The sequence below is a fragment of the Pongo pygmaeus genome, chromosome 12, assembly GCF_028885625.2.
Source record: "Pongo pygmaeus isolate AG05252 chromosome 12, NHGRI_mPonPyg2-v2.0_pri, whole genome shotgun sequence".
NCBI classification, from domain to species: Eukaryota; Metazoa; Chordata; class Mammalia; order Primates; family Hominidae; genus Pongo; species Pongo pygmaeus.
In genome coordinates this window covers 132,919,921-132,946,639 of record NC_072385.2, presented here as the reverse complement: position 1 = coordinate 132,946,639, position 26,719 = coordinate 132,919,921, and the positions used below count along the sequence as shown (strand labels likewise).

The following is a 26,719-nucleotide window of genomic DNA, read 5'->3' as shown; positions in this document are numbered from 1 at the left end:
TAGCTTACCAACCAAAAAAAGTCCAGGTCCAGATGGATTCACAGCCGAATTCTACCAGAGGTACAAGGAGGAGCTGGTACCATTCCTTCTGAAACTATTCCAATCAATAGAAAAAGAGGGAATCCTCCCTAACTCATTTTATGAGGCCAGCATCATCCTGATACCAAAGCCTGGCAGAGACACAACAAAAAAAGAGAATTTTAGACCAATATCCTTGATGAACATTGATGCAAAAATCCTCAATAAAATACTGGCAAACAGAATCCAGCAGCACATCAAAAAGCTTATCCACCATGATCAAGTGGGCTTCATCCCTGGGATGCAAGGCTGGTTCAATATACACAAATCAATAAATGTAATCCAGCATATAAACAGAATGAAAGACAAAAACCACATGATTATCTCAATAGATGCAGAAAAGGCCTTTGACAAAATTCAATAACCCTTCATGCTAAAAACTCTCAATAAATTAGGAATTGATGGGACGTATCTCAAAATAATAAGAGCTATTTATGACAAACCCACAACCAATATCATACTGAATGGGCAAAAACTGGAAGCATTCCCTTTGAAAACTGGCACAAGACAGGGATGCCCTCTCTCACCACTTCTATTCAACATAGTGTTGGAAGTTCTGGCCAGGGCAATTAGGCAGGAGAAGGAAATCAAGGGTATTCAATTAGGAAAAGAGGAAGTCAAATTGTCCCTGTTTGCAGATGACATGATAGTATATCTAGAAAACCCCATTGTCTCAGCCCAAAATCTCCTTAAGCTGATAAGCAACTTCAGCAAAGTCTCAGGATACAAAATCAATGTACAAAAATCACAAGCATTCTTATACATCAATAACAGACAAACAGAGAGCCAAATCATGAGTGAACTCCCATTCACAATTGCTTCAAAGAGAATAAAATACCTAGGAATCCAACTTACAAGGGATGTGAAAGACCTCTTCAAGGAGAACTACAAACCACTGCTCAAGGAAATAAAAGAGGATACAAACAAATGGAAGAACATTCCATGCTCATGGGTAGGAAGAATCAATATCATGAAAATGGCCATCCTTCCCAAGGTAATTTACAGATTCAATGCCATCCCCATCAAGCTACCAATGACTTTCTTCACAGAACTGGAAAAAACTACTTTAAAGTTCATATGGAACCAAAAAAGAGCCCGCATCGCCAAGTCAATCCTAAGCCAAAAGAACAAAGCTGGAGGCATCACACTACCTGACTTCAAACTATACTACAAGGCTACAGTAACCAAAACAGCATGGTACTGGTACCAAAACAGAGATATAGATCAATGGAACAGAACAGAGCCATCAGAAATAATGCCACATATCTACAAGTATCTGATCTTTGACAAACCTGACAAAAACAAGAAATGGGGAAAGGATTCCCTATTTAATAAATGGTGCTGGGAAAACTGGCTAGCCATATGTAGAAAGCTGAAACTGGATCCCTTCCTTACACCTTATACAAAAATCAATTCAAGATGGATTAAAGACTTAAATGTTAGACCTAAAACCATAAAAACCCTAGAAGAAAACCTAGGCATTACCATTCAGGACATAGGCATGGGCAAGGACTTCACGTCTAAAACACCAAAAGCAATGGCAACAAAAGCCAAAATTGACAAATGGGATCTAATTAAACTAAAGAGCTTCTGCACAGCAAAAGAAACTACCATCAGAGTGAACAGGCAACCTACAAAATGGGAGAAAATTTTCGCAACCTACTCATGTGACAAAGGGCTAATATCCAGAATCTACAATGAACTCCAACAAATTTACAAGAAAAAAACAAACAACCCCATCAAAAAGTGGGCGAAGGACATGAACAGACACTTCTCAAAAGAAGACATTTATGCAGCCAAAAAACACATGAAAAAATGCTCACCGTCACTGGCCATCAGAGAAATGCAAATCAAAACCACAATGAGATACCATCTCACACCAGTTAGAATGGCAATCATTAAAAAGTCAGGAAACAACAGGTGCTGGAGAGGATGTGGAGAAATAGGAACACTTTTACACTGTTGGTGGGACTGTAAACTAGTTCAACCCTTGTGGAAGTCAGTGTGGCGATTCCTCAGGGATCTAGAACTAGAAATTCCATTCGACCCAGCCATCCCATTACTGGGTATATACCCAAAGGACTATAAATCATGCTGCTATAAAGACACATGCACACGTATGTTTATTGCGGCATTATTCACAATAGCAAAGACTTGGAACCAACCCAAATGTCCAACAATGATAGACTGGATTAAGAAAATGTGGCACATATACACCATGGAATACTATGCAGCCATAAAAAATGATGAGTTCACGTCCTTTGTAGGGACATGGATGAAATTGGAAATCATCATTCTCAGTAAACTATCGCAAGAACAAAAAACCAAACACTGCATATTCTCACTCATAGGTGGGAATTGAACAATGAGAACACATGGACACAGGAAGGGGAACATCACACTCTGGGGACTGTTGTGGGGTGGGGGGAGGGGGGAGGGATAGCATTGGGAGATATACCTAATGCTAGATGACGAGTTGGTGGGTGCAGCGCACCAGCATGGCACATGTATACATATGTAACTTACCTGCACATTGCGCACATGTACCATAAAACCTAAAGTATAATAATAATAATAATAATAATAATAATAAAAGAAAAAAAAAAAGAAAAAAAAAATTATTGAGCAACAAAAAAAAAAAAAAAAAAAGAAAAACTACAAAACATTGTTGAAAGAAATTGAAGAAAACACAAACTAATGGAAAAACATCTCATACTCATGGATCAAAAGAATTAATATAGTTAAAATGACTATATTTCCTAAAGCATTTTACAGATTTAATGCAATCCCTATAAAAATACCAATAAAATTCTTTACAGAAATAGAAGATATAATTTTATTAATTTGTATGGAATCACAAAAGAGCATGAATAGCCAAAGCAATCTTAAGCAAAAAGAACAGAACTTAAGCAAAAAGAGCAGAATGACTTTGAAATACACTACAGAGCTATAGTAATGAAAATAGCATGGTACTGGTATAAAAACAGACACAGAGACCAATAAAATATAACAGAAAACCTAGAAATAAATACACATATTGGCAGCCAACTGATTTTTGACACAGGTACCAAGAACATACATTGGTGAAAGGATACTCGCTTCAGTACATGGTTCTGGGAAAGCTGGATATTCATCTGCGGAAAAATGAAACTGGACTCCTATTTCTCACCATATTAAAAAATCAACTCAAAGTGGATTAAAAGATTAAACATGAGATCCAAAATTATAAAACCACTAGAAGTAAACATAGTAGAAACACTTCAGGGCGCTGGTTTAGGAAAAGATTTTATGACTGAGACCTCAAAAGCACTGACAACAAAAATTTTTTAAAAATAGACAAATGGAACTGTATTAAACTAAAAAGCTTCTGCACAACAAAGGAATAATCAACAGAGTGAAGCAACAGTGTGTGTAATGAGAAAAATATTTGCAAACTATTCATTTGACAAGAGACTAATATCCAGAATATACAAGGGACTCAACAGCAAAAACAATAAGAAAAACAAATTAATCCTATTAATACTGGGCAAAGTATCTGAATAGAAAATTCTCAAAAGAAGACATATGGCCTATAGGCCAACAAATGGCCAACGAACAGATACATGAAAAAAAATGCTTAGCATTACTAATCATCAGGGAAATGGAAATCAAAATCATGATGAAATATTATCTTACCCCAGTTAGAATGGTTATTATAAAAAAGATTTTAGAAAAATTACAGACTCTGGAAGGATGAGGAGAAAATAGAAGTCTTATACACTGTTTTTAGAAATGTACATTAGTACAACCACTCTGGAAAACAGTATGGAAGCTCTTCGGAAAACTAAAAATAGAGCTACCATATGATTGAGCAATCCCACTAGTGGGTATTTATTGAAAGGAAATCAGTATATCAAAGGGATACCTGTACCCCCATGTTTATTGCATCATTATCCACAGGAGTAAGATGTGGTGTTAACCTAAGTGTCCGTTATTAGATGAATAGATAAGAAAAATATGGTATATATACACAATGAAATACTATTCAACCATAAAATAATAAAATCCTGTCATCCGCAGCAACATGGATGGAACTGGAGGTCATTATACTAAGTGAAATAACCCAGGCACAGAAAGACAAATATCACATGTTATCACTCATATAGTAAGAGCTAAAAAAGTTGATTTCATGAAGTAGAGAGTAGAAGGATGGTTATCAGAGGCTGGAAAGGGTGTGGGGGGTGGTGAAGAGAAGTTGGTTAATGGGTACAAACATACAATTAGAAGGGATAAGTTCTATTGTTAACATAGTTAATAGAAATATGTTGGGGACATTTCACATATTTTCTTCTAGGTATTTTGAAATGCATATTTCAAATGCTGTATGGCTTATGGAGGAATATGCATTTGAAATGCATATTTCAAAATACCTAGAAGATATCTGAAATGTTCCCAACACAATGAAATGATAAATATTTGAGGTGATGGATTTTTAATACCTTGTTTTGATCATTATGCATCATATGCATGTATCAAAATATCACATACACCCCAAAAATGTGTGAAAATACTATGTGTTAATAAAAATGGGCAAAAGAAATAAAAGTAAATGAACTGAGAATCAGAGACTTGTGGGACACTCCAGTGGTCTGAGTTACATATCATGGAGTCCCAGAATGAGAATAAGAATGCAAAGAATAGGAGTGAACATGAAGCAAGATGGACACAAAGAAAACTATGTAGGCATATCACAGTCAAACTGTTGAAAACCAAGGAAGAAGAGAAGGTTTAGGAAGCAGCCAGGTGATAAAAAAGCATATTTTAAAAAATAAATTCAAGTTGAGAGAAAATGTTGCCAGTAGACCTACACTACAAGAAATACTAAAACATGCTCTTCAAGCTGGAAGGACATTAAACCACGTGGAAACTTGGATACATAGGAAGAAGTGAAGAGCACTATGAATGGCAAATAGGTGGGTATGTATATAAAATATCCAATATAAACTGTTTCTTTTCTCAGTTTTCTTTCAGATAAATAATACTTTAAAGGACAAGATGATGACACAGTAAAGTGGACTTGATAATGTATGTAGAAGTAAAAGATACAGCAAAAATAGAACCAAGGGCACAGTCAGTTAAATTGTTCTATTTTGAGGTTTTTATATTTGTGAAGTGAGGTATAGGAAGATTGATGTGTCAATATGAAGTTTAAAGTGATACAATATTGACTCTAAAGAAACACTGATATATTAAGAATGCAATGTTATGACCCCTACAGTCAATGAGGAGATAAAAGAGGATCATGAAAAAAAAATGATTTACCCTTTATAAAGAAGAATTTGTTTAACAGAACAGAAAAAATCCAGGGGAACAAAAACACCAATAGCAATATGTAATTAAGCCCAGCAGTATGAGAATCACATTAAATATAAATGGACTAAACATTTTAATTAAAAGGTAGAAGTTGTCAGACTGGATTTTTAAAAAAGCAACATCCAACTGTATGGTGTATACAGAAAATATAATTTAAATATAAAGATACCCACAGGTAGGAATTAGAAGAATGGAGAGCATGTATTTTATAAACAATAACCATAAAAATATTGGTCTATTAATATTTGATGAGTGGTCTTCAAAATAAGCAATGTTCCCAAGAGGAACATTTTATTATGATTTAAAAATCATATGAGTTCATCAGGAAAACATAATAATTGTAAATATGGTAGGTACCTTATAACAGAGCTTCCAAATACAAACCAAAAACTGGCAGAGATGGGAAAAATACAGAGAAATCCACAATCAAAATGGGAGATTTTAATATTTTATGCTCAGTGTTGACAGGACGGATAGACAAAAACATTAGTAAAGATGTAGAAGAACTACACTACCTTATGAATCAACTGGGACCTCACTGACACTTACAGAGTCCTGGATCCAAAGTCTGCAGAATGCACTTTCTTTTCAAGTGAGCATGGAACATTCAACAAGATAGATCGAATGCTGGGCCATGATCGCCTGCTTAGGACTAAAAAGATTTTTACAAAACTCAGGTATCCTGCAACTGGTGAATTCTTTCGAATAAATAATATGTACACTTTTCTAACTCTTTCAGAAAACAGAGGAGGTTGAAATGAATCCCAGATAACTCTGTGAAACTGGGATAACACTGATACCAAAACCTTCCACTGAGATTAAGAGTGACAAATGTTACACAGGCTGGGCACAGTGGCTCACACTTGTAATCCCAGCACATTGGGAGGCAGAGGAGGGAGGGTCACTTGAGGCCAGGAGTTTGAGACCAGCCTGGCCAACATGATGAAACCCCATCTCTACTTAGAAAAAAAAAAAAAAAAAAAAAAAGCCAGGCATGGTGGTGCGTATCTGTAATCCCAGCTTCTTAGGAGGCTGGGGCACGAGAATTGTTTGAACCCAGGAAGCTGGGGTTGCAGTGAGCCGAGATCACGCCATTGCACTCCAGTCTGTGCAACAGAGTGAGACCTTGTCTCAAAAAATATATATATATATATATATATGTGTGTGTGTGTGTATGTGTGTATATGTATATATATGGACCAGTAGCCTTCATGAATGTAGATGCAGAAATTCTTCAACAACATATTAACAAATCAAAAGAAGGATCACGTATCATGAAAAAAATGGGGTTTATTTCAGGAATGCAAGCTTCATACAACATTCAAAATCCAAATTTACATGACAGCATAGCAACGTTATTTATAATATCCTCAAGCAAGAAACAACTCAGATCTTTTTCAACAGGTGAATGGATAAAAATGAATAATCTGCTGACACACACATTAACGTGGATGCATCTCCCAGGCTTTATGCTGAGAGAAGAAAGGCTTACACACAAGTGATAGTGCATCATTCGATTAATACCGAGTTCTAAAGCAGCAAAACTAGTCTATAACAGCAGAAACCAGATCAGTGACTACCTTGGGCTGGAGGGATTGCCTGCAAACGGGCACAGAGGAAGTATCATGGGAGTAGGTGTTATGTGGATGAGGTAGAAATACTCTGTTTCATAATTTGGATTTGGGCTGCATGGGCTATATATATTTGACAAAACTCATCAAACTGTGCACTTAAAATCTGCACGTTATTGTATGCCATTTATGTCTCAATATAGTTCAGTTACAAACAAAAAAAGTGCAAAGCTTTTCAGTCATTCACTGTAGAAAATACAGCAACATCTAAAAAGTTGGCTTCAAACCTCTTATTTAAACACAAAGTATTAAAACACCAAGTTTATGGTGATGCCTCTCTTATCTGTAGTTTTGTTTTCCTCAGTTTCAGTTACCTACAATCAACCACATTCTGAAATATTACATGGAAAATTCCAGAAATAAACAATCATAAGTTTTAAATTGTGCACATTCTGAGTAGCTGATGAAACCTTGTGCACACATTGCTCCATCCCCTCATCACAAGGAGAAGGAGGAGTACAGTAAATAAGATCTCTATAGAGAGACCACATTCTCATCACGTTCTTTACAGAATAGCGATGTAATTCCTCTATTGTATTAGCAGTTGTTAATCTCTTACAGGGCCTAATTTATAAATTAAACTTTATTATAAGTGTGTGTGTATAGGAAAAAAGCATAGTATATATCTATATGGTTTGGTACTATCCACAGTTTTCAGGCATTCACTGGGAGTCTTTTTTTTATTCAAGAAATGATTATTATTAAAGCAGAAAGGCTCAGAAGCCTCCCGAAAGCAAAGATTTCTCTTCAGATTCCACTTTTTATTATCTATGATCTAAAAATATTATTTTCTTGTATGTCTTTAAAAATTATTATGTGCAGTATGATCTTAACTTTTAAAAACCAAATAGAAAAAGACCATGAGAAATATACAAAATGGGTGATAAGGTTTTTTTTAACCTTTTTATATTTCCCATCTTTTCTAGAATGTGGTTGTATTTCTATGATAATCAGAGAACAGACTTAACAGACTTAACAGAATCAGAGTATGCTCTGAACACTACTTTGTGTCCATACATATATGCCTTGAAGAGGCAAAAATGCTGGGATGATACACAGTTTATATTAAACTGGGAACCTTTTAAGTGGTTGAAATATTTGGAGGCCTTTGCTTTCATCTACTTGTATTCATTTCCAGTAACTTTATAAAGAGTATGTTAAAAGTACTCAATTTTTCTTGAGTTTTCAAAATGCATCCATCCAGGCACAGTGCCCTCTAGAGATCTACCTCCATTCAGAATGTTTATCTTGTGAGTGTTGCAGATCTCAGGACGAAATCACTTTTTGTCAGCCCCAGAGAACCAGAGCTGGGAGAATGCAGAGTGGGGGAGCTCATGCTTGCATGTCTGTGATGAAGACTGTCTTGAAAACTTCTAAGATAACCTCACAAGTTCCTTCTTGGGGACTGCAACAATCTGAATACAATGCTTTAGAAAGAGCACCTGCCCAGTGACCTGATGCCAATTCTTGCTTTGAGTCTCTGAACCTGATGGCCTCCATCTCCAGGCAGCTCACGTGAACATCTCCGCCAGTACAGGCTCCCCCTCGCCCTCGAAACACGTGTGGCTTGCGTTTTTGGTTATAATCCATTCTTCTAATTCTTTTTTTTATTATTATTATACTTTAAGTTTTAGGGTACATGTGCACAATGTGCAGGTTAGTTACATATGTATACATGTGCCGTGCTGGTGTGCTGCACCCATTAACTCACCATTTAGCATTAGGTATATCTCCTAATGTTATCCCTCCCCCCTCACCCCACCCCACAACAGTCCCCAGAATGTGATGTTCCCCTTCCTGTGTCCATGTGTTCTCATTGTTCAATTCCCATCTATGAGTGAGAACATGCGGTGTTTGGTTTTTTGTCCTTGCAATAGTTTACTGAGAATGATGATTTCCAATTTCATCCATGTCCCTACAAAGGACATGAACTCATCATTTTTTATGGCTGCATAGTGTTCCATGGTGGATATGTGCCACATTTTCTTAATCCAGTCTATCATTGTTGGACATTTGGGTTGGTTCCAAGTCTTTGCTATTGTGAATAGTGCCGCAATAAACGTACGTGTGCATGTGTCTTTATAGCAGCATGATTTATGTTCCTTTGGGTATATACCCAGTAATGGGATGGCTGGGTCAAATGGTATTTCTAGTTCTAGATCCCTGAGGAATCGCCACACTGACTTCCACAATGGTTGAACTAGTTTACAGTCCCACCAACAGTGTAAAAGTGTTCCTATTTCTCCACATCCTCTCCAGCACCTGTTGTTTCCTGACTTTTTAATGATTGCCATTCTAACTGGTGTGAGATGATATCTCATTGTGGTTTTGATTTGCATTCCTCTGATGGCCAGTGATGATGAGCATTTTTTCATGTGTCTTTTGGCTGCATAAATGTCTTCTTTTGAGAAGTGTCTGTTCATATCCTTTGCCCACTTTTTGATGGAGTTTGTTTTTTTCTTGTAAATTTGTTGGAGTTCTTTGTAGATTCTGAATATTAGCCCTTTGTCAGATGAGTTGGTTGCGAAAATTTTCTCCCATTCTGTAGGTTGCCTGTTCACTCTGATGGTAGTTTCTTTTACTGTTCAGAAGCTCTTTAGTTTAATTAGATCCCATTTGTCAATTTTGGCTTTTGTTGCCATTGCTTTTGGTGTTTTAGACATGAAGTCCTTGCCCATGCCTGTGTCCTGAATGGTAATGCCTAGGTTTTCTTCTAGGGTTTTTATGGTTTTAGGTCTAACATTTCAGTCTTTAATCCATCTTGAATTAATTTTTGTATAAGGTGTAAGGAAGGGATCCAGTTTCAGCTTTCTACATGTGGCTAGCCAGTTTTCCCAGCACCATTTATTAAATAGGGAATCCTTTCCCCATTGCTTGTTTTTCAAAGATCAGATTTGTCAAAGATCAGATAGTTGCACATATGTGGCGTTTGTCAAAGATCAGATAGTTGCACATATGCGGCGTTATTTCTGAGGACTCTGTTCTGTTCCATTGATCTATAGCTCTGTTTTGGTACCAGTACCATGCTGTTTTGGTTACTGTAGCCTTGTAGTGTAGTTTGAAGTCAGGTAGCATGATGCCTCCAGCTTTGTTCTTTTTGCTTAGCATTGACTTGGTGACGCGGGCTCTTTTTTGGTTCCATATGAACTTTAAAGTAGTTTTTTCCAATTCTGTGAAGAAAGTCATTGGTAGCTTGATGGGGATGGCATTGAATCTGTAAATTACCTTGGGCAGTATGGCCATTTTCATGATATTGATTCTTCCTACCCATGAGCATGGAATGTTCTTCCATTTGTTTGTATCCTCTTTTATTTCATTGAGTAGTGGTTTGTAGTTCTCCTTGAATAGGTCCTTCACGTCCCTTGTAAGTTGGATTCCTAGGTATTTTATTCTCTTTGAAGCAATTGTGAATGGGAGTTTACTCATGATTTGGCTCTCTGTTTGTCTGTTACTGGTGTATAAGAATGCTTGTTATTTTTATACATTTATTTTGTATCCTGAGACTTTGCTGAAGTTGTTTATCAGCTTAAGGAGATTTTGGGCTGAGACAATGGGGTTTTCTAGATATACAATCATGTCGTCTGCAAACAGGGACAATTTGATTTCCTCTTTTCCTAACTGAATACCCTTTATTTCCTTCTCCTGCCTAATTGCCCTGGCCAGAACTTCCAACACTATGTTGAATAGGAGTGGTGAGAGAGGGCATCCCTGTCTTGTGCCAGTTTTCAAAGGGAATGCTTCCAGTTTTTGCCCATTCAGTATGATATTGGCTGTGGGTTTGTCATAGATAGCTCTTATTATTTTGAGATACATCCCATCAATACCTAATTTATTGAGAGTTTTTAGCATGAAGGGTTGTTGAATTTTGTCAAAGGCCTTTTCTGCATCTATTGAGATAATCGTGTGGTTTTTGTCTTTGGTTCTGTTTATATGCTGGATTACATTTATTGATTTGTGTATATTGAACCAGCCTTGCATCCCAGGGATGAAGCCCACTTGATCATGGTGGATAAGCTTTTTGATGTGCTGCTGGATTCTGTTTGCCAGTATTTTATTGAGGATTTTTGCATCAATGTTCATCAAGGATATTGGTTTAAAATTCTCTTTTTTGGTTGTGTCTCTGCCCAGCTTTGGTATCAGGATGATGCTGGCCTCATAAAATGAGTTAGGGAGGATTCCCTCTTTTTCTGTTGATTGGAATAGTTTTAGAAGGAGTGGTACCAGTTCCTCCTTGTACCTCTGATAGAATTCGGCTGTGAATCCATCTGGTCCTGGACTCTTTTTGGTTGGTAAGCTATTGATTATTGCCACAATTTCAGATCCTGTTATTAGTCTATTCAGAGATTCAACTTCTTCCTGGTTTAGTCTTGGGAGAGTGTATGTGTCGAGGAATTTATCCATTTCTTCTAGATTTTCTAGTTTATTTGCATAGAGGTGTTTGTAGTATTCTCTGATGGTAGTTTGTATTTCTGTGGGATCGGTGGTGATATCCCCTTTATCATTTTTTATTGTGTCTATTTGATTCTTCTGTCTTTTTTTCTTTATTAGTCTTGCTAGTGGTCTATCAATTTTGTTGATCTTTTCAATAAACCAGCTCCTGGATTCATTAATTTTTTGAAGGGTGTTTTTTTTTTTGTCTCTATTTCCTTCAGTTCTGCTCTGATTTTAGTTATTTCTTGCCTTCTGCTAGCTTTTGAATGTGTTTGCTCTTGCTTTTCTAGTTCTTTTAATTGTGATGTTAGGGTGTCAATTTTGGATCTTTCCTGCTTTCTCTTTTGGGCATTTAGTGCTTTAAATTTCCCTCTACACACTGCTTTGAATGTGTCCCAGAGATTCTGGTATGTTGTGTCTTTGTTCTCGTTGGTTTCAAAGAACATCTTTATTTTTGCCTTCATTTTGTTATGTACCCAGTAGTCATTCAGGAGCAGGTTGTTCAGTTTCCATGTAGTTGAGCGGTTTTGAGTGAGTTTCTTAATCCTGAGTTCTAGTTTGATTGCACTGTGGTCTGAGAGCCAGTTTGATATAATTTCTGTTATTTTACATTTGCTGAGGAGAGCTTTACTTCCAACTATGTGGTCAATTTTGGAATAGGTGTGGTGTGGTACTGAAAAAAATGTATATTCTCTTGATTTGGGGTGGAGAGTTCTGTAGATGTCTATTAGGTCTGCTTGGTGCAGAGCTGAGTTGAATTCCTGGGTATCCTTGTTAACTTTCTGTCTCATTGATCTGTCAGATGTTGACAGTGGGGTGTTAAAGTCTCCCATTATTATTGTGTGGGAGTCTAAGTCTCTTTGTAGGTCACTCAGGACTTGCTTTATGAATCTGGGTGCTCCTGTATTGGGTGCATATATATTTAGGATAGTTAGCTCTTCTTGTTGAATTGATCCCTTTACCATTATGTAATGGCCTTCTTTGTCTCTTTTGATCTTTGTTGGTTTAAAGTCTGTTTTATCAGAGACCAGGATTGCAACCCCTGCCTTTTTTTGTTTTCCATTTGCTTGGTGGATCTTCTTCCATCCTTTTATTTTGAGCCTATGTGTGTCTCTGCATGTGAGATGGGTTTCCTGAATACAGCACACTGATGGGTCTTGACTCTTTATCCAATTTGCCAGTCTGTGTTTTTTAATTGGAGCATTTAGTCCATTTACATTTAAAATTAATATTGTTATGTGTGAATTTGATCCTGTCATTATGGTGTTAGCTGGTTGTTTTGCTCATTAGTTGATGCAGTGTCTTCCTAGTCTCAATTGTCTTTACATTTTGGCATGATTTTGCAGCAGCTGGTACCGGTTGTGCCTTTCTATGTTTAGTGCTTCCTTCAGGAGCTCTTTTAGGGCAGGCCTGGTGGTGACAAAATCTCTCAGCATTTGCTTGTCTGTAAAGTATTTTATTTCTCCTTCACTAATGAAGCTTAGTTTGTCTGGATATGAAATTCTGGGTTGAAAATTCTTTTCTTTAAGAATGTTGAATATTGGCCCCCACTCTCTTCTGGCTTGTAGAGTTTCTGCCGAGAGATCAGCTGTTAGTCTGATGGGCTTCCCTTTGTGGGTAACCCGACCTTTCTCTCTGTCTGCGCTTAACATTTTTTCTTCATTTCAACTTGGGTGAATCTGACAATTATGTGTCTTGGAGTTGCTCTTCTCGAGGAGTATCTTTGTGGTGTTTTCTGTATTTCCTGAATCTGAATGTTGGCCTGCCTTGCTAGATTGGGGAAGTTCCCCTGGATAATATCCTGCAGAGTGTTTTCCAACTTGGTTCCATTCTCCCCGTCACTTTCAGGTACACCAATCAGATGCAGATTTGGTCTTTTCACATAGTCCCATATTTCTTGGAGGCTTTGTTAGTTTCTTTTTATTCTTTTTTCTCTAATCTTCCCTTCTCACTTCATTTCATTCATTTCATCTTCCATCACTGATACCCTTTCTTCCAGTTGGTCACATCGGCTCCTGAGGCTTCTGCATTCTTCACGTAGTTCTCGAGCCTTGGCTTTCAGCTCCATCAGCTCCTTTAAGCACTTCTCTGTATTGGTTATTCTAGTTATACATTCGTCTAAAGTTTTTTCAAAGTTTTCAACTTCTTTGCCTTTGGTTTGAATTTCCTCCTGTAGCTCGAAGTAGTTTGATCGTCTGAAGCCTTCTTCTCTCAACTCGTCGAAGTCATTCTCCATCCAGCTTTGTTCCGTTGCTGGTGAGGAACTGCATTCCTTTGGAGGAGGAGAGGCGCTCTGCTTTTTAGAGTTTCCGGTTTTTCTGCTCTGTTTTTTCCCCATCTTTATGGTTTTAACTACTTTTGGTCTTTGATGATGGTGTTGTACAGCTGGGTTTTTGGTGTGGATGTCCTTTCTGTTTGTTCGTTTTCCTTCTAACAGACAGGGCCCTCAGCTGCAGGTCTGTTGGAGTTTGCTAGAGGTCCATTCCAGATGCTGTTTGCCTGGGTATCAGCAGCGTTGTCTGCAGAACCGCGGATTTTCGTGATCTGCGAATGCTGCTCTCTGATCGTTCCTCTGGAAGTTTTGTCTCAGAGTAGTACCTGGCCGTGTGAGGTGTCAGTCTGTCCCTACTGGGGGGTGCCTCCCAGTTAGGCTGCTCAGGGGTCAGGGGTCAGGGACCCACTTGAGGAGGCAGTCTGCCCGTTCTCAGATCTCCAGCTGCGTGTTGGGAGAACCACTGCTCTCCTCAAAGCTGTCAGGGACATTTAAGTCTGCAGAGGTTACTGCTGTCTTTTTGTTTGTCTGTGCCCTGCCCCCAGAGGTGGAGCCTACAGAGGCAGGCAGGCCTCCTTGAGCTGTGGTGGGCTCCACCTAGTTCGAGCTTCCTGGCTGCTTTGTTTACCTAAGCGAGCCTGGGCAATGGTGGGCGCCCCTCCCCCAGCCTCGCTGCCGCCTTGCAGTTTGATCTCAGACTGCTGTGCTGGCAATGAGCGAGGCTCTGTGGGCGTAGGACCCTCCGAGCCAGGTGCGGGATATAATCTCCTGGTGCGCCATTTCCTAAGCCCGTCAGAAAAGCGCAGTATTTGGGTGAGAGTGACCTGATTTTCCAGGTGCAGTCTGTCACCCCTTTTCTTGAGCAGGAAAGGGAACTCCCTGACCCCTTGCGCTTCCTGAGTGAGGCAATGCCTCGCCCTGCTTCTTCTGGCGCACGGTGCGCTGCATCCACTGTCCTGCGCCCACTGTCTGGCACTCCCTAGTGAGATGAACCCGGTACCTCAGATGGAAATGCAGAAATCACCCGTCTTCTGTGTCACTCACGCTGGTAGCTGTAGACCAGAGCTGTTCCTATTCGGCCATCTTCCGTTCTTCTAATTCTTGTATACATTCAGTGTATTGGGAGATGTTTTTCTCTAATTTTTTTGATTGACAATCTTATAATAACTGTGGCATCTCATAGTAAATGCCCTGTGAGTTGGTTGGTCAGTCACATATAAATGCTACAGGATGGTTTTGGGGGTCAGTTCTTTGGCAACTTTTGACTGCCTCATAAATTAAATAGAGGAAAACATGTTCTGTTTTGTTCCTCATCTAAAATTGGTTTCCACTGCCATGGATAGATGCAGATGCTTTTGCAACCCTGGAAATGCTGAGCTCTGCATTCCTGTTGGAAGCAGCAAGATTACAAAAAGCTGACAGGTACAAGCTATAGGGTTTTTGATCAGCTGGTAGGAACATGCCTCATTATATCTGCAAGCTATTGAGTTGATGTAAGATTTGGGACCACGATGAGAATCACGAGGGTCTGCTTTCTGCAGGACATGAACTCCCTCAGAGTGGGGTTTGCTCAAATGAGCAGCGCCTACCTTGAGCTGACTTTGGAGATGCCTGTGAGGAAGGCGGGCATAGGACCAGAAGGCCTTTCCGGGCACCCTCCAACATACTCTTCTCCTAAGGCGAGGATGCTGGAGGCATTTCCTCCAATGTCAGTTCCAGCTTGTGACTGCAGAGAGCAAAGAGCTGGGTGTGCTCGGGCAGCTGGAGAGGAATGAGCTGCAGAGGGGTAACACTGGCATGTTCCTTCTCCTTGGCCCTCAGTAGATGGGAGCATTTGACCCCGCTGAGCTAAGCATTAGCTCACAGAGACCTAACTTCTCCCCTAGCTGCTAGGTTATAGAAAATATTTTCTCCAGATTGTGCAAAATACTTTTCCAGAGGAAAGTACATTCAGTGGGACATGAAATTCAGGGTTTACCAGTGGCCTCCGAGTGAAAAGCATCCTATGAAAGTCCACAGTCTGGAGCAAAGCTGCACCGACAAGCTTTGCATGCAGCCTGATTTTATAAAGAAAAAAATGGGTTTTCTCAGTGGGGAATTGCTTTTGATCCTACACTTTTGAAAAGTAATCTTCAACTGATTTTATGAAAGGATGCATACTATTTTGTTTATTTAAATATTGTGTATTGTATAGTAGAATCCTCTATGCAATTTTAAGTGGTGGTTTTGCAGTATAATTCTAGTAATTCTGAAAACAGATAGCACACTGTAGCAAACCTTTGAATCAGCAACAAGGGGTACAGAGTATGTGGCTAAACACACAGCACCATTACTAGGATGAACTCCTATGGCACAATTAAATGAATAGGGACAACTAAAACCGTGCCGCAGTACGCGGTCATTTACAGTGAATTCCTACACAGGTTGCAGTGGTCTATGTAGACAAATGGTATTCAGCAAAGCTAATATGAAATACGTATCAGGTGATCTGAAGGTATTTCAGTGCCATTCTCGTGCATGCACCAAAGGCGAATCTCTTACCAGAAGTTAGAGCCCAACAGAAAAGGGTAACAATGAATGAATATCTGTAAAATTCAGCTCAGAGTTCAAATGTTCCAATATTGCCACTTTTGCTATTGAGCTGTTGGCCATGGAATTAACAAATATAGAGAAACAATGTTAGGGTGATAACCCAAACCCAACCTCTGCCTGTGTGAGTTTTTTTCTGCCTTCTAACACATCTGTAGATGGCGATGCCGCCTCTTCTGTATGACGCTCCAACCCTCCCTCAGCGTCCATTCCCCAATCCCACCTGCATTGAGTGAGAGGCCTTTCATCTAAAATCCTAGGGCAGGGATGCAAAGATGATTTGAGGTGGAGGAGAATGAGAAAGGGGCTTATATATTAGCAAAGATGAAAAATAAATCACACACTCTTTCTGTTAAGCATGAGCATTGTGTAGAGAGTCGTATGGAAACCTCATCCACATGGAAGTGAAGCCTCCAAGGTTCCAGGGATCTCACCAGAAGCCCTGGGGAACGGCCCCCCGTCTCCTCTCACTGCAAACCAACCAGAGCCAGTTCAGCAGCACAGAACTGTTAGAGACATTATTTTTGGGCAGGTAAAGCTGACTGCAGAGGAGACTTGAGGTGGACAGGGTTGGCTCTTTAACTGGTGGATTAACCAATGTATAAGGTATACACTTATAAGGAATGAAGTCTCAAATAACATTCTAATACACAGTGAACATCCAGCCGCTTAATACTTATGAACTAGCAAGTATGAAAGACACTTCATGCCACCCTTCTGAGCCTCTGGAGAGCCCACGTCTGTTTTCTCACGGCGCCCCTGCTTACAGAAAGTCTTCTTGCAGACAGATGCTCAGATTCCAGGTGCAACAGTCCCTGGACCCTATGGTCCGCAGAGCCGGGAGCTCAGGGCTGGTGTTTCCCTTGGACACTGAAGCAAATTAAAACAACAAATGTCTTGTGAATGTGGGGCTTGCCTGTGAGCGTGGGTTAAACCTGTAAGTGTGAGGCACACCCATGAGTGTGGGGCACACCTGTTAGTGTGGGGCACATCTGTGAGGTGTGTTCTTGCCGGTCTCTGGGGCAGCAGCACCTGGTTCATTCATAGCGAGCCTGGCTCTGAGATCAAGATGGCTCAGGCAGCTCAGGCTCCTCTTTGAGAACGTGGAATGGGATATGGGTGTATCCTGTGGCCCAGAACCCACCTCTGACCCTTTCGTTGTTGGACACCCGCGGGGCTGTTGCGTGTTCGACCCTTTCGTTGTTGGACGCTCGCGGGGCTGTTGTGTGTTCCGACCCTTTTGTTGTTGGACGCTCGTGGGGCTGTTGCCTGGTGCTGTGGTGGTTGCATGGCTCCTTCACCTTCCCAGGCGGGCTTCCTCTTGAGAGCCGCAGACCCAACGAGGCCTCCCCACTTTGCCATCTAGGCCCAGCTCTGACCATAGCACAGAGTCGTTGCTACCGATAATAAGGTAGACCCATGACCTGGACGCCCGTTGGAATGTCATCAGCCATTCTATCATGTGTCTCTCAACCTAAACTCACTGAGTGGACATTTCAGGTTGTTTTGGGTTTGCATCTTTCTCATGGTCTCTATGCACTGAGCCCAGTGCTGTGTCTACAACTTTCCCTCCAAATTTAGGCCCCTCTTCTCCTTCTCCTTCCCTTCAGCTTCCTCTCTTTCATGCAATTTGCAGTTAGAAAATAGAGGGAGAAAACGTCTTAAATCCAGGTAGAAGAGCACTTCTTTCTTTCCAGATCTTTCAGAAACGATCTCACTTGCTTTTTATCAGTTGAAATGTGTTGGACTTGAGTTCTGTGTTCCAGGTGCCTGCAGATGCCTCTCCCTGCATGCAGCCTCCTCTGCCTCTGTGACACTTCATTCTCCTTTCTTCTGTACAGGCTCCATCGTCACCTTCCTCGCCCATAGCTAAGGACCCAAGGTATGAGAAGCGCTGGCTGGACACCTTGTCCGTGCCTCTGTCCATGGCTCGCATCTCAAGGTACAAAGCCGGAACGGAAAAATTAAGGTGTGTGACTTGTCTGAGATGAGAAAATTTGATGAACCCCGTGCACTTTTGCCAGTTCCTACAGGCCACTGGTTACTCCAAAGCTCTTGACTGTGACATTAGCAAGTGTGTGTGCTGTCTTCTGGTAGATTTAGCATTTGGAATAAACAAGTTAAAGATCAAGAGAAAATGAGAAGTCAGGTATCAGAACAGTGAATTTATTACTAAGAATAGTTCTATCTAGGGCAAGGTGGCATGGTTACTTCTCATGAAACAGTCATTAGTAAAAGAAATTCTATTTTTAGTTTTAAATGCTAACAGAATTAGACTGGAAATAAAGACTGACTTCTTGTCCAAGTCTCAGATGTTTCTAGAAATGCCATTTAAACTCTGTGGGCCTCTTTTTCTTCAGTAATAAAATGAGAGGGTTAGACCAGCACCTATGCTAAATAAATGCTAACTAGCTTGTGAGCTTGGTTAATTAAATAATTTCAAAGATGTAACTATAAAAGTTGATGTTTCCGTAGCTTTTCGAGTAGAAAAACGTATGCTTGGCTAATTGTGCTATTTAATCACTGTGGAAAGGCCCACAGGTAATGAGTTGGTGAATTTCCTTTTTCTATTCTTAAGACAGATGTGTAGAAATAGCAAACCTTCTGTCAGCAAAGGAATTTTTTTTAATTGAGCACTGTACTTCCCACAGTGTGTGTGCATCTGTGTGAATGTGTGTGGCTATAGTGTGTGTGGTCTGTGTGAATGTGTGTGGCTGTGGTATGTGTGGTCTGTGTGAATGTGTGTATGGTGGGCAGACAGTACAACCTGAAATTCCCTTTACTGGTCTTTAAATGGAAGGAAAAGTCTAGCAAACATTGCTTTTCATGAAGGGTTAGAATTAGGTTTTCTATATTAATTAGTATTAGCTGTACAGCCTCTCACAAAGGATGTTCATGTTTGTGGAAGGGTGTTTGTGATCCCATTGCAAGAACAGGGACAGTAAGCTTGATTTTCAGATTTCTGCCCATCTTTGGTAAAGGGAGACAAACCTAGTAAAAGATGTGTGTGTTGCTAGAGAAGTGGAAAGACAGGTAGATGCATATGGGTGGATAGATAGAGAGATGATAGATGAAGTGGATGGATGGATAGATAGAGAGACAGACAGACAGACAGACAGACAATGTTCTGCATAATAATATTTTGGTCAAGGACAGACCACATATGCCATGGTGGTCCCATTAGATTGTAATGGAGCTGAACATCCCTACTGCCTGGTGACATCAACCATCATAACCTCACAGTGAAAGATATGACTCACGTGTTTGTGGTGATGCTGACACAGACAAACCTACTGCACTGCCAATCATATAAAAGGGAACAGTAATGTCCTGGACCTTCACATTCACTCACTCCTCACTCATGCCTTCACCCAGAACAACTTCCAGTCCTGAAGGCTCTATACATGGTGAGTTTCCTGCACAGGTGTGTCATTTTTTAACTTTTATACCCTATTTTTACTTTCACTTTTCCAAGTTTAGATGTGCTTAGATACACAGATACTTGCTTTTGTGTATTTAGATACACAAATATTATTGTGTTACAGTTGTGTAAGTATTCAGCACAGTCACATGCTGTACAGGTTTGTAGCGTAGGACCAACAGGCTATACCATATAGCCTAGGTGTGTAGTAGCCTGTATAATCTAGGTTTCTGTAAGTGCACCCTACAATGTAAACACAATGACAAAATCACCTAATGACACATCTCTTAGAATGTATCCCCATCATTAAATAACATCTGACTGTAGATATATAGATGAATTATTGCAGTGATAGAGGGGCTGAAATATAGATAGATTACAGAGATACAGATAGATGGGATAGGTAAATAGCTATTAGAAAAATATATCAAAATGTTTTAACAGTTCGTGCTCTCACTGTGAATTCCTTTTAAAATGTGTGCATGTGGCTTTCTTACAACATGTTTCTTTGGTTTGGGGTTAATTTGTTAACCAAGTAGAGATCTGGGCATGTATCTGTCTTGACAAAGAGGGAAATAGTGCATGAAATGACATTTGTCTATTAGCGTATTTGAATTAAGTGGGTTTTTAGAAAAATAGAGCCACTGAACTTCATAACACACTTCCTAGCCCATCTGCCATTGAATGTGATGAAGATTGGCCATTCTAGCTTTGGTTTAAGGATGAATTCAGGTCATAAGATGGAATGTCTCCTACTCTGAGGACAGGATAGGGTCTCTAGTTGTATTAGTCCATTTTCATACTACTATAAAGAAAAACCTGAGACTGGGTAATTTATAAAGAAAAAGAGGTTTAATGAACTCACAGTTCTACATGACTGGGGAGGCCTCACAATCATGTCAGAAGGCAAAGGGAGGAGCAAAGGCATGTCTTAGATGGCGACAGGGAAGAGTATGTGTGCAGGGAAACTGCCCTTTATAAAACCATCAGATCTCATGAATCTTATTCACTATCACGAGAACAGCATGGAAAAAACCCACCCCCATGATTCAATTACCTCCCACCAGGTCCCTCCCATGACATGTGGGAATTATGGGAGCTACAATTCAAGATGAGATTTGGGCAGGGGTACAACCAAACCATATCACTAGTAATTCTTAACTAAATGCAGACTTGACCACCCATTCTGGCAGCTTGAGACCATGTAGAAGCACATGTGTTATTCTTGGTGACAAAATATTTTGACCCACTAAGCCATTCATACCACAATCATTGGGATAAATACATGACATTCAGGAGAATGAAGTGGAACCCAAGAAGTCAGCCGACTGCCTGAGCCTCAGATTATGCTTCTGTTACAAAAGCTATCACACACTGATTTGGTTTGGATCTGTGTTCCCACCCAAACCTCGTGTGGAAATGTATTCCCCAGTGTTGGAGGTGGGGCCTGGTGGGATTAGATCATGGGGTAGATTCTCATGAATGGGTTAGCAAAATCTCCCTTGGTGCTGTGCTTCTGACAGTGAGTGGGTTCTCCTGATATCTGGTCATTTAAAACTGTGTGGCACCTCCCCACTCTCTCTCTCTCTTGCTCCTGCTCCTACCATGTAAGGTGTCTCACTCACCTTCTGCCTTCCACCATGATTGGAAGTTTCCCGAAACTTCCCTCGAAGCAGAAGCTGCCATGCTTCCTATGTAGACTACAGAACTGTGAGCCGGTTAAGCCTCTTTTCTTTATAAATTACCCATTCTCCGATATTTCTTTATAGCAGTGCAAGAACGGACCAATACATACTGTAACAGCAAACTGAAAAGTTTATAATTTTTCATAAGACAGGAATATTTTGTTTTATAAAGGCAAATATATCTTACTAGCTTTGCTGACTTATGATTTTTAAGCAAGACTTAGTAGGGGCAGGGAAAGGGCAAATAATAAAATGCATAAGGGCTTAAGCTATGAATTTTATAAAACCTGTTTGTTCTGAAACGTATTTGTGTGAAGTCCCATTTAGAGCTGAGATGCTGCTCTTAGCTCCACCTTACCTGTAAGCTCCTCAGGTCTCATTTTAAAATGGATGAAAAAGAGAAGAGATATGGGTGTGTTGATCCCAGTGGATGGAGTTCTAAAATTCCTGTGTGTCTTCTCCTGAGGGCTCCTTAGTCTAAGGAGGGTAAGGAATAAGTTTAGAAATTGTCAATTTTAAATCAAATAGGTTTTAGAATCTTAAAACAAAAGCTGTAAGCTGTAGCCCAGGAGGAACCTTTAGATATCATATAATAGAAACATAAATAGGATGAAGAGGTTGGAAGCCAGCATCCTGTGCGTCCCATCTGACTCTGTCCTTGTCCAGGTATAGAACCTCAATCTATAACCACCACCTTCTGGGTCCTTTCTAAAAATTGACAAATAATAATCATATATAATTAATGTACAATGTTATGTTTCAATACATGTTTACATTGTGGAATAATTAAACCAAGCTACTTGGCATATCAGTAACATCACATCCTTAGCATTTTTGTAGTGAAAATATTTAAAATCTACGCTTTTAGCAGTTTTGAAATATACAATACAGTACTTACTCACTTAACATCATTGATTGGTCCTTAGAAACTGAAACTTGGAGTGAAAAGATGTATAAAGAAACCAGTTTTCCCATAGGCTAATAGCTATAAATAAGAGTCAGATTCCGACAGCATATTTTTGGTCACAAAATATCACCAAACTTCTAAATAAAGACCAAAACACTTCAAATATTAAACATTGAAATAAATATGAGCTATGCATACATTTAAGAAAGATTAATAAAAACAAGATAATTATTTGCCCAATTATTTCATTCAGGGTTGGGGAGACTGGAGTCTGTGCTGGAAGCTCAGGGCTCAAGCTGGGCAACAGCCCTGGACAGGATGCCATCCCACTGCAGGACAGCTCACACACGCCCACAGCCACTCAGCCTGGGACCATTTGGACACAGCAATTAACCTTATCTGCACGTCTTTGTGGGGAGGAAACCAGAGTGCTTAGAAAAACCCATGCAGACACAGAGCAAACATGCAAACCTCACAAAGATATTGTTTCTTCTGTCACCTGTGCTTTTGGGTCATATTCGAGAAATCATTAACCAAATAAAAGTCGTGGAGCTTTTCCCTATATTTTCTTTTAGTAGTTTTATAGTTTCAGATCTTACATTTAAGTCCTTAATCCATTTTGAGTTGATTTTTGCATATGGTGTGAGATAAGGTTCTGGTTTCATTCTTCCACATGTGGATATCCAGTTCTCTGAACACCATATATGGAAGAGACTGTCATTTTCTCATAATATGTTCCTGGCACTTTTGTTGAAATCAATTGACCATAGATCTGTGAGTTTATTTCTGGCTTTTTATTCTGTTCCATTGGCCAATGTATCTGTGTTTATGCTTGTGCCTTGCTGTTTTGGTTATTATAGCTTTGTAATATGTTTTGAAATCAGGTAGTGTGATGCCTCCATCTTTGCTTTTATGCTCAAGATAGTTTGGATATTCAGAGTGTTTTATGGTTCCATATACATTTTAGGATTGTGTTTTCTATTTCTGTGAAAAATATCATTGGAATTTGATAGAGACTTCATAGAATTTGTATATCATTTTAAGTAGTATGGTATCTAAACAACATTAACTCTTCCAATCCATGAATGCAGGATATCTTTCCATTTTTTGTATGTCATCTACAATTTCCTTTATCAATGTTGTATATTTTTCATTGTACAGATCTTTCATCTCTTTCGTTAAATTTACTCCTAGGTATTTTATATTTTTATACTACTGTAAATGGGATTGTTTTCTTAATTTCTGTTTTGTGTAGTTCATTGTTAGTGAACAAAATACTACTGATTTCTGAGTGTTGTTTTGTATCTTGCAAATTTTCTAAATTCCTTTATTAAGTCTGACAGTTTTTTTGAGTCTTTAGAGTTTTCTATATATAAGCTTATGTCATCAGCAGAGACAATTTCACTTCTTCCTTTTCTATTTAGATGCCTTTTATTTCTTTTTCCTAATTGTTCTTGTTAGCACTTCCAGTACTATGTTGTATAGATGTGGTGAGAGTGCACATATTTATCTTGTTCTGGATTTTAAGGGAAAACCTTTCAGCTTTTCATCATTAAGTATGATATTAGATGTGGGCTTGTCACACATGGCCTTTATTGTGTTGAAGTACATTCCTTTCATACCTAATTTGTTGAGAGCTTTGATGATGAAAGGATAATGAATTTTGTCAAATTTTTTCTGCATCTATTGATACAATGTTATGGTTTTTGTCTTTCATTTTGTTAATATGGTGAATTAGATTTATTGATTTGCATGTGTTGAACCATCCTTGCATCCAAGGCATGAATCCCACTTGATCATGGTAACTGATCTTTTTAAAGTGCTATTGAATTCAGGTAACTAGTATTTTGATGAAGATGTTTTCACATATGTTCATCAAGGATATTGGCCTGTAATTTTTATTTCTTGTAAGGTTCTCATCTGGCTTTGGTATTAGGATAATGCTGGCCTCATAAAGGTGAGTTTGGAAGTGTTCCCTACTCTTCATTTTTTTGTGAAGATTTAAGAAGTATTGGTATAAGTTTTTCACTATTTATTTGGTAGAATTCAGCAGTGAAGACATCTGGTCTTCAGCTTTTCTCTGATGAAAGATTTATTATTTTTGTTAATTATTATTACTGATTTGATCTCCTTACCTGTTATTAGTTTATTTAGATGATCTATTTCCTCTTAATTCCATCGTGATAGGTTGTATGTTTCTAGGAATTTTTTTAACATTTTTAAAAGCATGTTTTACACTAATTCTTTTTTTTTTCTTTTTTTTCTTTTTTTTTGTTATACTTTAAGTTCTAGGGTACATGTGCACAAAGTGCAGGTTTGTTACATATGTATACATGTGCCATGTTGGTGTGCTGCACCCATTAACTCGTCATTTACATTAGGTATATCTCTTAATGCTATCCCTCCCCGCTCCCCCCACCCCACAACAGGCCCCAGTGTGTGATGTTCCCCTTCCTGTGTCCAAGTGTTCTCATTGTTCAATTCCCACTTATGAGTGAGAACATGCAGTGTTTGGTTTTTGTCCTTGTGATAGTTTGCTGAGAATGATGGTTTCCAGCTTCATCCATGTCCCTACAAAAGACATGAACTCATCATTTTTTATAGCTGCACAGTATTCCATGGTGTATATGTGCCACATTTTCTTAATCCAGTCTATGATTGTTGGACATTTGGGTTGGTTCCAAGTCTTTGCTATTGTGAATAGTGTCTCAGTAAACATATGTGTGCATGTGTCTTTATGGCAGCATGATTTATAATCCTTTGGGTATATACCCAGTAATGGGATGGCTGGGTTAAATGATATTTCTAGTTCTAGATCCCTGAGGAATCGCCACACTATCTTCCACAATGGTTGAACTAGTTTACAGTCCCACCAACAGTGTAAAGGTGTTCCTATTTCTCCACATCCTCTCCAGCACCTATTGCTTCCTGACTTTTTAATGATATAGGCATGGGCAAGGACTCCATGTCTAAAACACCAAAAGCAATGGCAACAAAAGCCAAAATTGACAAATGGGATCTAATTCAACTAAAGAGCTTCTGCACAGCAAAAGAAACTACCATCAGAGTGAACAGGCAACCTACAGAATGGGAGAAAATTTTTGCAATCTACTTATCTGACAAAGGGCTAATATCCAGAATCTACAAAGAATTCAAACAAATTTACAAGAAAAAAACAAACAACCCCATCAACAAGTGAGCAAAGGATATGAACAGACACTTCTCAAAAGAAGACATTTATGCAGCCAAAAGACACATGAAAAAATGCTCATCATCACTGGCCATCAGAGAAATGCAAATCTAAACCACAGTGAGATACCATCTCACACCAGTTAGAATTAGTTTTGTATAAGGTGTGAGGAAGGGATCCAGTTTCAGCTTTCTCCATATGGCTAGCCAGTTTTCCCAACACCATTTATTAAATAGAGAATCCTTTCCCCATTGCTTGTTTTTGTCAGGTTTATCAAAGATCAGATGGTTGTAGATGTGTGGTGCTGTTTCTGAGGCCTCTGTTCTGTTCCATTGGTCTGTATATCTGTTTTAGTACCAGTACCATGCTGTTTTTATTACTATAGCCTTGCAGTATAGTTTGAAGTCAGTTACTGATTTGATCTCCTTACCTGTTATTAGTTTATTTAGATAATCTATTTCCTCTTAATTCCATAGTGATAGGTTGTATGTTTCTAGGAATTTTTTTAACATTTTTAAAAGCATGTTTTACATTAATTCTTTTTTTTTCTTTTTTTTCTTTTTTTTTATTATACTTTTAAGTTCTAGGGTACATGTGCACAACATGCAGGTTTGTTACATATGTATACATGTGCCATGTTGGTGTGCTGCACCAATGAACTCGTCATTTACATTAGGTATATCTCCTAATGCTATCCCTCCCCCCTCCCCCAACCCCACGACAGGCCCCAGTGTGTGATGTTCCCCTTCCTGTGTCCAAGTGTTCTCATTGTTCAATTCCCACCTATGAGTGAGAACATGCGGTGTTTGGTTTTTTGTCCTTGTGATAGTTTGCTGAGAATGATGGTTTCCAGCTTCATCCATGTCCCTACAAAGGCCATGAACTCATCCTATTTTATGGCTGCACAGTATTCCATGGTGTGTATGTGCCACATTTTCTTAATTCAGTCTATCAGTGATGGACATTCGGGTTGGTTCCAAGTCTTTGCTATTGTGAATAATGCCGCAATAAACATACGTGTGCATGTGTCTTTATAGCAGCATGATTTATAATCCTTTGGGTATATACCCAGTAATGGGATGGCTGGTTCAAATGGTATTTCTAGTTCTAGATCCCTGAGGAATCGCCACACTATCTTCCACAATGGTTGAACTAGTTTACGG

At 39.1% G+C, this 26,719-nt stretch overlaps 1 protein-coding gene across 1 annotated transcript in view; it reads left to right on the top strand.

Annotated features, from left to right (window-relative positions):
* The window catches only part of SNTG2 (syntrophin gamma 2), a 426,593-nt gene that overhangs the window by 252,795 nt on the left and 147,079 nt on the right, over window positions 1-26,719 (top strand). The window contains exon 9 of the mRNA XM_054476287.2: window positions 18,195-18,322. Within this exon, the coding sequence (XP_054332262.1) occupies window positions 18,195-18,322 (128 nt within the window). The remainder of the gene's footprint in view (window positions 1-18,194; window positions 18,323-26,719) is intronic.